Source organism: Montipora foliosa, chromosome 4 (genome assembly GCF_036669935.1).
Source record: "Montipora foliosa isolate CH-2021 chromosome 4, ASM3666993v2, whole genome shotgun sequence".
NCBI lineage: Eukaryota > Metazoa > Cnidaria > Anthozoa > Scleractinia > Acroporidae > Montipora > Montipora foliosa.
Genome location: NC_090872.1, coordinates 17,195,843 through 17,207,923, shown reverse-complemented (window position 1 = coordinate 17,207,923; position 12,081 = coordinate 17,195,843). Strand labels below are relative to the sequence as shown.

The 12,081-nt window shown below is 38.9% G+C and overlaps 3 protein-coding genes across 4 annotated transcripts in view; 2 read left to right on the top strand and 1 right to left on the bottom strand.

Annotated features, from left to right (window-relative positions):
• LOC138000074 (serine/threonine-protein kinase Nek4-like) overlaps positions 1-3,231 on the bottom strand; it is a 23,421-nt gene extending 20,190 nt beyond the window's left edge. Inside the window, exons 1-2 of one of the 2 annotated variants that reach the window (XM_068846226.1) lie at positions 2,743-3,231; positions 2,574-2,639 (exon numbers count right to left, since the gene is read on the bottom strand). In XM_068846226.1, coding sequence (XP_068702327.1) covers positions 2,574-2,639; positions 2,743-2,835 — 159 coding nt within the window. In that variant the 5' untranslated portion in view covers positions 2,836-3,231. The remainder of the gene's footprint in view (positions 1-2,573; positions 2,640-2,742) is intronic. The other variant, XM_068846225.1, reaches the window with a different exon arrangement.
• A 265-nt stretch (positions 3,232-3,496) lies between these two features.
• On the top strand, positions 3,497-6,989 carry LOC138000081 (uncharacterized). The gene is made up of 4 exons (XM_068846235.1): positions 3,497-4,448; positions 4,963-5,177; positions 5,548-5,863; positions 6,471-6,989. The coding sequence occupies exons 1-4, from the start codon at positions 3,519-3,521 to the stop codon at positions 6,699-6,701; spliced, it is 1,692 nt and encodes a 563-aa protein (XP_068702336.1). The 5' UTR covers positions 3,497-3,518; the 3' UTR covers positions 6,702-6,989.
• A 697-nt stretch (positions 6,990-7,686) lies between these two features.
• Positions 7,687-12,049, top strand: LOC138000079 (uncharacterized). Its single transcript, XM_068846231.1, has 5 exons — positions 7,687-7,736; positions 8,316-8,747; positions 8,898-9,622; positions 10,348-10,642; positions 10,910-12,049. Exons 2-5 carry the CDS (start codon positions 8,450-8,452, stop codon positions 11,584-11,586), a joined length of 1,995 nt encoding a protein of 664 aa, XP_068702332.1. The 5' UTR covers positions 7,687-7,736; positions 8,316-8,449; the 3' UTR covers positions 11,587-12,049.
• Positions 12,050-12,081: the final 32 nt, after the last annotated feature.

The window sequence follows — 12,081 nt, the reverse complement described above, 5'->3', positions numbered from 1 at the left end:
TGTTGTGATTACTGAAACCAGGCTCGATATCACCATATCTGATCATGAATTACGCTTAAAGGGCTACAATGTTTCTCGCAAAGTCACAGGCAGGGCAAGAGAGGCAGAGGAGTCTTGCTGCCAGTAAATCCCACCTCACTTGTCTATGGAGAAGAGACCTTGAGACAGATGTAGAGATACTGGCCTGTGTGATTTATACAAAGACTTTGTTTGCTTTCTGCTCTCCATATTTTATCGTCCTCATGGGCCTCATAAGCTCTTTCTTGCCAGGTTCCAGGAATTCCAGCATGGCTACTTGTCCACTAAATTGTCTGATATTGTTCTGGTTGGTGATTTTAATTTTCCACAAATAGATTGGACTTACGGTCACTCATGTGTGTCTGACTTCAGAACAAATCAACTCTGACACCTATTGAAGGATTTTCATTTGTTGCAACTGAATACTAACATTACTCGATTCTCTCCTAATTCCAATGTTGCAGGGAATATTCTGGATCTTGTTCTAACAAACAATGAAAACTTAATATCTGATTATCAGTTCTCCTTGATGTTTTCAATTCTGATCACCTTCCATTATCCTTTATTATCAATGCAAAATTGCATCTCCCAAGGAATTTTTGCAATAAAGTGTATTGCTATAAGAACACTCATTTGGATGGCTTGCATCTGTGTTTTCGAATTGCTGAGAGGATGGAGGTTTAAGTGACGATATAGACACCAGTCTGAGGAAATTTCAAAACATATTTTTTCAAAGTGTCAAGGAATTTATCCTGGTTAAGTCGTTAAAGCGTTGTCACAGTCCGCCATGGATTGACAGAGACGTAATGAAACTGGTAACAAAAAAGAAAAAAAAAACTGTGGAAAAAAATGAAAGTTTCCCGTTGTCAGGAACTATCATGTAGGTTTACCACATTGAGGAAACGGATAAAGAAGTTAATTCAGGCAAATTACCATTGTTATCTGAGATCTTTACCTGAAAAATTGAAGACCAACGCTAAACAATTTTGGTTATTTTATACGCTCAAGTCCAAGTCACAAAGGATTCTTCAAGCAGTTTCTTACGAAAATATTATTGCTACTGATCCCACAAAGAAGGCTGAATTGTTTAATCAATTTTTTTGAATGGTGAATTCTGAATCTACGTTGCAGCAGTCGCCTTGTGGTTCGCCATCAATTGTTGATGGTGTCAATCCACGGCTTCTGTTGAACTTTGAATCACCTGAGGAGGCAGTTGGGAAGATCTTATGTAATCTCAATATTCACAAGGCCACAGGGGTGGATGGTATTCCCAGTAGAGACTGAACTTTGTATGAATGAATCACCTCTTGCGATGGTTTCTGAATTTAAGGACTTTGGTCTGCTCCTGGACCATCACCTATGCTGGAATTCCCACGTGAATAGTATTGTCTCCAAAGCTAACAGGATGCTGGGACTAATGTCTTGTACCTGTAGGGGTTTTGCTGATGTCAAAACTCACTTTATTGCTCTTTTGTTTGATCTCCCATAGGGTATGGCTCTGTTGTGTGGTCTCTGTACACCCAACAGAACATTGACATGATAGAGCATATCCAGAAAAGAGCTACCAGGCTCATTCTTAAGTTAGACATTGACTACGCCAGTCCCGATTAAAAAACTCAACCTTCAATCACTTGAGCAAAGGCGATTTACGTATGGCAGATGTCACATTTCTATACAAGGCCCTTAATGGTTGTCTAAATGTGGACCTCACTAAATATCTGACTTTCTACTCTATGCAAGATCATTACATTTTCAGGGGTTGTGATAGTATGAGGCTAAAGAAGAACTTTGCTAGAATGAATTATTATAAATTTTCTTATTTTAATAGGATAGTTGATAGCTGGAATAGCTTACCTACATGTACTTAGCAGTATTCATAATAGCTCTAATTTGAGGACCTTTAGAACTAATTTGATGAAACATTTAACGGTCTTAATTTCATTTATTATATGGCTTGTGTTTGTAGCCGATATAACGAGCGCTCTGATTGGCTAATTGTGACAATTGTAGGGCATTATTCTCCCGTAATGCCCACAGGCCGATTACGTGCTTGCAAAAACGAAGCAAAAGGTAATTAAAAAGCCATATAATAAACTACATGTACTTACTAACCGAGCTAGCTCGAGCCGTACTGGGGACCTCGGGCCAATATTCCCCAGTACGGCCCTCGCACTCGGTTAGTAACTACACAAAATATATTTTAGATTATATTATTATTCAATAATCATTTTTATCATTATTTTGAAGTCTATATCTAGGTGACCTGCCTCGTATGGGGTCTCGGACTCTTTTGTGGATCATCCTTATGGCACTATAATTATTTTCCTTGTCTTTTTTTGCCTTCCTCTAGGAGCAACTTCAGAATACCCCGCCACAGCTAACCACTATTGTTTCCCCTATGCGGCATCTTTTGAAGAACGAGACTTAATACAATAGAGCCTATTCTTATTCAATGAAATGCAAATAAGTGGCGGGGTATTCTGCAGTTTAGCCTCCTCTGTAATGTGTTGCCATTAAATAGTAATAAATAAATAAAACATTTAAATTGGCATTACCTCTTGCTCGGCAGCTTTCCTCTCCTTGGCAGAAGCTTTGGAAAGATCAACCTTCTTCATGACAAACTATAATTTAGGAGTAGAGAATACATCGAGTTTAATCTTTCTTTACCAACAATAAAGCACAGATTAAGTAATTCTATTGAGCTGTTAAGCTAAGTCAACTAACCTGTTTCTTATCCTTTTTGTGTTTCACCAGTTTAACTTCTCCATAACTTCCTTTTCCAATTACCTTGTCGATCTTGTAATGGTCCAACGGCATTTTTTCTTTTTATAACGGCAAATCCACAACGGAGTACTGTTAACTATATCACAACATCAATCAACTTCAGAAGCCAGGGCAAGTATGCCGTAGCGTGAGGGTACGTATCATACGAGCACCCTAAGTCATTGTAAAATGCGGTATAAGTGAACCTTTCATCATCATCATCTTTGACCGAAGCTTAGGATACACTACATCACCCTATCATTTCAATGAGAAATGGGACAGTAGTCGCAACCAGGAATCCTGTATTTTACGATGATTTACAACAACAACAATTTCTCACATAGCGCGTCGTCTGTAACTAGGAGAGCATGAGGCATTGCGAGTTGTGCTCGATCAGTAGACTCCTCACGATAGTCTACACAACGATGGAGACTTACACAGACGTGATTTATGTCAACCTCGCCCCCAGGGTCTCTCTTCTTTCCTTTCTTGGAGCGGGAATCCCGAGCCACAAAGCTGAGCATCACGTGCATGATTTTTTACCAGTTTAAATGAAAACAGGGAAGTGTCAATGAAAAAAATTGTATCTGAAAATCTGTGTATTAAATGATAGAAACACTGCTTATTGCACTGAAAACTTTCATTATCGAGAAAATTGTTGTTGCCAGGACAACAGTCTTGTGTAATCATATGATCTAGTTCCCAGTTTAGCGCCAAAACTTAAACTTTGAAACAACATGGCGATCAGATTTAAGTTAAGAGTCACATGTATTCTTCTTTATATTTGTCTTCTTCTCGATTTAGTTAAGCTTTCAAGAGAGATAGAAAATGATTTTGAGTTACTTGACAAACAAAACGTAGAAGCAGGAAAAGAAATACTGAAAAAGTTCAGAACGAATGCAGTGAAAAGTAGTTGCTGGGAAAAAGCTGTTCAAGGAATCGAGACGCGATGCAAAAGTCTTGATGATGTAGAGCAGAGTTATCTCGCTATTGAGTTCACGAATTGTCATTTATCAAAGTCAGGAAGAAAAATTTACTCCTGCGAGAGAGAGAGTCAATCAATTGAGGAATGTACGGAAAAAATGGATGACACAACTTACCTTGCTTACACAACATTTTTCACTCATACGACAAATATTTGTTTTTTCGTGAAAAGTGAGTTATGGCAGCACAGAACCGAGGATACGATATCAAAATTGTCAAGGACATCAGATGATGTTGCATCCCATCTAGAGGACTCTGCCAAAAAACAACTCCTGGTGCTAGAGAAACAAAACAAGTCTCTGGAAAATCAACAAGAGATTATTTCACGCGAGTTGCAATTGTCGGAAACACTCAGAAACTCCACTTTAAACGCCAAAAGGGCTTTTGAAGATATGAAGCAAAATGCTGATGAACAAAAAGCTTTGTTTAGTGAAACTTTTGAATCCGTTTTTAAAAGTGTGGAGAAAGTTAGAAAACTGCAATCAATGATTCTGGGAGAGTTCATAAGTTTGCAGTCTGTAGCATTTTATGTTGCTTCACTATGTACTTGCTATTTCCTTACTAGCACTCCCCGTACAGCAGGAGCAAGGCTACCACTCTTTATTGGTTTGATTTTGCTTATTTTCCTTGAGAGGCTAGTGACATCATGGGAAATGACAGACAGCCAGTCCACTGAGGCATCGGTATGGTTGATTAAGTCCTCTGAGTCCCGTGAATTCGAGCCATTGGTTTTCTAACTTCACACGGGGAACCTTCCAGTTTTTTTGCATTTGTTCCAGGCCTTGGCATTTTGAGGTTGAGTTTGGGTTAGGGTTCATTTTGTGTACAACACTGTCACCGTGTCACCTTTACAAGAGATCTCTTGGATCTTTAACTTGTGGATGTATATTTCTGCCTCTCTTGGGATAGAGTGAAGTTTTCTTCTTATTATTTTATTATGGTTGTTTCAAAAATGACCTGCACAAATATTACTATTGGTGAAAAAATACACTGTAGGTGCCTCTTGGGTGTGAGTGGTTGGGATAAGTGTAGCTGTTATACATGTTAGGGCTCTTGTCAATGACAGTGACATTAAGTGACATTTCTACATCCAGAATAAAATAATGTCGTTGTCAGAGTTTAGAAGACTTTCACTCTGGTTATGAAAATGTTAACAACTTTGAGTGTATTAATTAAGTAATATTTTTTTTGGTGCAGGAAATTGTTCATGGAAGGTTATGGTTTTGCAGAAAGCTGTTCATTACTGTCGGGTCTGTAGTACTCATGGTAACTGCTTATCTGTATCAGGACTACAATAAGATCAACTGTGATATTCTTCGTGAATTGCAACAACAAATTAGGGACATAAAAAGATGGCAGGACAAGATTAATGGCTGGAAGGCCATAACAAATGGAGAACCCTTGCAGGAATGGTAAGCCAAAACTTACAGTATGCTTAGCACATCAATATTCCTTAGGGCAAAAAGTTTCTCACACTGATGTTCTCTCTACTTGGGTTATCATTATTTTCTTGTTATGCAGGAAATAAAACAATATAAAGTAAGTAGATCAGGAAACATCCAAGCTTGCCCATGAAAAATTCTGGTTAGGTGATTTTGGACAGTGAACCACGAAAAAGATTCTAAACTCCTGTCAAATTTGAGGTTGTGAAAAGATTTCAATCAGACAGTGAAAGTGACTATCAACTGAGTCCTTTCATCATCTGTATAATGTGTCAGCTTCTGAAAGTGCGAAACTTCCATCTTACTCTAAATTGTACTTAAATTGATTTTGTTTTCATAGCTTATCAAAGAAGAGCATCACCCATCCTAGCTATTCAAATCACGATATACCAGCTGACTTTACAGATGCTTGCAGTTCATTGCATATTTTGGATGATTATGGTGATGATGACGACGAATCAGATTACAGCTTTGTTCCTGGCGATTCTGAGTTAGAGAGCTTCTCAGATGATAGCAGTGACGAAGAAAACTACGAAAATAATGAAAATCAGGAATCTGTTCCTAAAGTAACCACACCAGTTGTGAGAAGACAATCAAAAGAGACAACAAAGAAAGGAAGTTCTTTCTCATCCAGGACAACAACAAGAAGAGAAGCAGTAAGTACGGTAACTGAGAATTTAAGTCAGTTTCAATTTCCTTTGGTGTTTTGTAAACTTAAAGATCAATGTGAAAATGTAATTTTCCCACATTGCTACAGTTATGACCGGTTTTTTTTTTTTCAGTTTTCCATTGAAACTGAAGGAAACTGGCCGATATATCTTTTTTTAGGGAAAAAAGGAAATAACAACAAACACTAAGTCTCAGGACTATTACTCCAATTGAAAAGGCCCCAATCGTTGTACTCAGAAAAAAAATCTTTCTTGAGGTTCACTTTGGAAACGTAACGTTAATCGTGCCCTTTTATGTGGAAGATCATTAAAAAAGGAAAGTAACTTTATTTAAGTGTCTAGTCGTTCTAGCGCTGGAGGACTAATTGGGGACACTGTAAACTGAAATTAAGAGTTAACTTAAAATCAGTCAAATGTTCGTTTTTGAGAAGAGGGGAAACCTGAGTACCCGGAGAAAACCTCTCGGTAAAGAGAAGAGAACCAAGCTAGAACCAACAAAACTCAACCCACATGTTACACCGAGTCTGGGAATTGAACCCGGGCCACTGCGCCATCCCTGTACCCCAATCATTTCTACCTCGTTTTTTTTTTCTAGCCTGACGATTCAAGTTTCTCTCACAAGTACAACTTGCGATCTCAGCGAAACAGCCCTGCGGATATCAATAGTAACAGTTTCCATGGCAACTTGCCGTCACCATCCAAGCTAAAGGAGTTCATGGATAATATACAACGGAGATCTGCCAAACACTATACTGCGGTAATACGCAAACCACGCAAAAATACCTCGGATAACACGCCACTGTTTTCTTCAGACGAAGAAAGTTAAATTTCATGTCTGAGTGCGCGTTCAATTCTCGCTTTGAGAATATCTTTCCTGCTTTACTTTTAACTTTCTTAAATTTGGAAAGAAATTGCCATAGAATAGGAATTAAATTTCATCATTTTCTCTTTCACTCTCATTTTTTCAAGACAACGACAATTTTTAGTTTTTTTTCCTTTTATAGTTTAATATGCTTTGAGAATGACTCTAATGTGATACCATTTTATTATGATGTAATAACTGAAAAGAAATGTATTTGTTGTTGTAAAATAAAGTACAGCAAAGCCAGATTCCAACGACGAGTTGTTTGTGATCTCATTTTGTAACCAACAAAATAAGAATCAAAATAAACTAATGTTCACTTTTTGAAGGCCTGCCAATTGGCTTATACCAAATTTCTGTTTTCACCCAGCACAAAAATTCGGTTAATGCACCGATCTTTTGCAACATAGACTCGGCTGCTCAAATGACAGTTAAATGTAAATCAAGCTAGTTCACAGGAGAGCCCACTTTTGATAATCCGAAAGAAGCATGATTGTAAAAAAAAAAATGTAAGTGCTTTCTTTATAGTGGAAGTACACTTAGCTATCAAGCTAGTTTACAGGCACTCCACTGTTAACAAGGTGAAAGTAACAATTCAAACTTAACAGAAACATTATCAAGAACCCCAACTGGCCGGGAGGCATCCAGTTGGCTATTTACAAAGCGTGGTAGAGTTGAATCAGGGACAACCGGAAACAAATCCAAACCAGAGGTTAGAACGGGATTTCAACCCGGAGAAGCCGCATGCTAACCCAACGCCCTAACCACTCGACCACACTGGGTCACACAAGGCAACCAGTTGGCTATTTACAAAGCGTGGAATCCGGGACAACCGGAAACAAATCCAAACCAGAGGTTAGAACGGGGTTTGAACCCGGCCGGGGTCAAGGGCATGGAAACCCAGCGCCCTAACCACTAGATCACGCTGCCTGCACGACAATGAAAATACAAGAATTGTCTTGATTGCATGTTTCAACACTCAGCAAAGTCCCCGTTGACGTATGGCTTTTGCTTTTGTTTCTGCGTTATACACTGTAAGCCTTTTTTAACAGGCACATCGTTGACAAGCCGGCCAGAAAGGCATGACCACAAAACCCCGCGGGAACCGCTCTTTACCGGAATAGTGTGTTCATAAGCACTGCTGAGTTGTAAGACAGAGGCGCTTCATAGTCTTTATCCGTCTCCCATTTGCGCATGAAATTTAATGGCAGCACAGTGTTGGTCCGCCGCAGCCCACACTTTGTCAGAGTCCAATGCTTTAAAACAGAGTCAACCAGTCGGTGCCACTGGCGGGAATCTGCGTTGTTCTTGCGTACTTTATAACACGGTAATTACGGTCAGTTCGCTCATGGCTTAATTTTTTTCATATACACGAGCAAGAAGAATTTGAAATAATCGACTAAGTTTACGTGGTCAATCGTGTATGTCCAAGAAGATGTTCAAAACGAAGTGACAAAGGCATCCGTCTAGAAAACGGAATTCGTGTTCAAAAATTGACAAAATGATTGCCATAATAAATGCAAAGAATAGCGTTTAGTCCAATTGTTTACTGACTCAATTGTTTTGCCTTTATTACAGCAACGCGTCACAACTAACAGATTACCAAGGGCAAATAAAAGTATGCTAATTTTGAATGTTAACATGGAAGGCGAGACCATCTTGGAAAAGTTATCGACGCATGCGGCCTGTCTAAAGTACTAAAATGCTTTATCATGTCAGCTTTAACTGAAGCATATTCTGCGTTTCAAACTCTAGTCAAAGATATCGGGAAGCAATTAACACTTAGCGATGTTCGTTACATGAAATATCTTCTCAAAGGACATGTTAACAAGGAGACATTACAAAATATTGATTCCGGACAGGAACTTATCGAGGTTCTTAGAAAAAGTGGTTTGGTATCCGAGCGCAAACTCGCGTTTATGAGAAAGCTATTGATCGAAGCTAAATGTTTGAAACAAGTCAACTTAGTGGATGAGTTCAAGGAAAAGTTTACTGCTGTTGCTGTAGCCGGTGAGTAGGAAACCTGACTTAATGCCCTGATAAAGTGTTAACGTGTGTTTTATGGGTTGATGATCAAGATTGGTAAGTGAATTCCTCTTTTTAGCTAGAACAATTTTGTGTGTGTTATAACTGAAAGCATTATCTATTTCCTTCCCTCAGGCGAGTGGCTACAGGCCGAAAGAAACTCCAGATTAAACAACAAGCGAGAAACTTTACTGCGCATGATCGAAAAGCTGGAAAATGAAAGTAGAGCTTGTGAAGAAGCGGATACAGAATTCACCAATCAAATTAAAGAATTTGAAATGCAAATCAAGGCAAACAACGAAAACCTAGTCAGTGTTGAGGATATTCTTCAAAATTTGAAAAAGAAAGTATTGGAACAGGAGGGAGAATCGCAATCTTTGGATGGTAAACTGGAAACTACACGATTTTTAATTAAGAAAAGACAAGTGGACATTGACAAGATTAAGCAGAAACTGGAAGAAAACCACAGCAACGCCAAGATTACGAAAGAATTGAAAGAAAAACAGGACGAATATGAAATATCAAAAAAGAATGAAGATGAGCTCAACACGAAACGGCAGACTGTGTTGAACTTGATCAGAACTTTGCATGTGGAAATTAGGCACAAGACGCAGGATCTTATTTCACTGGAGGACAATATTCACGACTTATTGATGCAAACACGCATGTTAAAACAGAGAGCTAGGAAAAATCATCATAGCTCTGCTGAGTTGCAAGAGCAACTGGAAAACCTTTCACGTGAACTGGAAGACACAAGGTGTTTAAAACCATTAACTCCGTATTCAATGATAAGAACTCCGTTGTCATTGCATGGTAGCTTGGACAATGAGCCACAACTGTCGAGGAAATTAGAATACAAGGTACGTTTAGTAACATCCTGTTATTTGGTTTATGAACGCGATACCTGGCTGAGCCTTCGCAACTCTGTTTATGGCTACCATTAAGTTGCAAGCATTAAGTATGAAAAAAAAAAAGCCGAATTTAGGAAATTGCACTGTTTTACATTTTTAATAAGGTTATCTATGTATGCATTCTTATTAATTCATGCAGTCTAATTTGTATGGGTAATCACATGATTTCAAGTGCAATTTGCAATAAACAAGCACGAGAAAAATCATGCGATTGCTTATTAATTCACTTTTATTGCACTAATTTCCCTTTTCTGCGCTCTTTGCGATTAATTGACGCGCTGTCAGCGTATCAACAACCAGAAATTTTTGCACCTTTAAAACTCTGAAACTCTAACCAATAAACTCAAACTCGCAGCCTGAATCTATGATTTCTTCGTGTCATAATCCTCCTTGAAATAAAATGTTAAAGTGTTTAATCAGTTAGTCAAAAGTTAGTAACCTACTCTTAATCTCGAACGAGACTTTGGGACATTTTATGGCTTTGCTTCGTACAGTGCTGTATAGAAACGTGATGCATAGTGAAGCAAGATTGTTTTTCCGTTCTCAATCCAGTTGATGTATTTCACAAGGACCTGTCAACTCCTTAGCTAATGCACCTTGATTATAACATTTGGACAATTTAGGTTACGTTAAGGCAGCACAACATTCCAATTTTCTCTACATATTTCACACAGATTCTCGACTATGATGAAATTACTGGATGTGACGCAATTGCTATTGGTCGAAAAGGGAAGCGAGTGAATCCACCTCGTTTCCAGTTTCCCATGAGTGTGGCTGCTGATAGGCTGGGAAATGTTTACGTGGCAGATTATGGGAATGCGCGCATTCAAATCCTGGACGTCAAAGGCCAAGTAGCACGGGAGCCATTACCCTTGGGCGGCAAATGTCGGCCATGCGCACTGGCTGTCAGTTTCAGAGGAGACCTGCTAATGACCGATTCGCAGATTTTAAGATTGTTTAGTAAAACTGGTAAGTCAATTGAGCGACAGATACGAAATGTGATGAACTACACGACCAACAACTTGAGCCTTTCTCCAACGTGATCATTAAGGAAAATACAATGTTTTTCTCCTAGTTTTTATTTCCCGTATTGGTTAACCCTAAGTTATTTGCTTAGTGCATGGAGATCTTGTTTTACTCCGGTCCTTAGACTTTGAAAACGCGTAAAATTCCAGATTGTGAGTAAAGGACCCAATTTCTTTTACGGTGAGTATTTATACGTCCTTTGTTTCATAGGTGAACCGATTCGTCCGATATTACCAGTCTACCGCAAGAACGACAAACGACCCGAAATTAGTGCTGTGGCATTTGACATGAAGGAGAATGTCTACGCCTCCGACAAAGCAAATCACAGGATACAAAAGTTCACCTTTGAAGGAAACTTTCTCTGCTTTATCGGAAGCCCACACGATTTGCATTGTCCCATGGGACTAACAGTGAAGAACAATGGGGACGTCATTGTCAGTGAATATGAAAATCACCGAATCAAAATCTTTAGTCAAGAAAACTCTGGAGAAATAACAATTATTGGCAGGGTTGGGGTGGGAGCGGGGAAGTTTTCTTGCCCAAGAGGGGTTGCACTTGATCAAGATGAAAATATTTTAGTAGCTGACAGTCATAACCACAGAATACAAGCTTTTTCATCAACTGGTGAATCACTTGGTGCATTTGGAATGATTGGATCCGATCCCGGGTGCTTGGACACTCCACATGATGTTTTTATGCTTTCAAATGGGAATATTATTGTAGCTGATGCAAAGAATCACAGAGTACAAGTTTTCATGAGGCTTATCCCAGTGTATGCTGAACCCGATACCTTCAACGAAGATTATGAGACTGCTGCAACTGACTCTGAAGATCCAAACGCTGAACGGGGGACGATTCCGCAACAAAAAACCGACGACAATTCTTGACGCCGAGCATGCCCGCCAGAGTGATAACGAAGTTATTGCATAGACGCAAACCAGACGAGCCCTGAATTTTTGGGCAGATTTTCGCGAAAAATGCTGACGCCGCAAAGACAAGAAGACCACAGGAGAGGAGAGCCGTAAAAATTTAATAGCATCCAAAGACGGTTCTGTAAATTATGATGTCAATAGCAACGTGAAAACAAACGGTTTGACATTTTGTTCTAGTATTTTAATGTCGGTTAGTTCACGGTTTTTCGGAGTCGCGAATTGTTATATTTTTCGTGACATGATTTCTTGTCACAATATTTGTTGTCCGATCTAAGTTGCCTCTTCACACATAAACTGAACTTTTAAAGTGTTTTATGAAGGAAAGACTATCCCTCGTGGCAACAGGGTTTGTTCACACTAGCAACAAAAGGAGACTGACAGGTGACATTTCCAGAATAAACCTGTATTATTAATTGAATTTCAAAGATCATCGTTGAAATGGACTGTAAA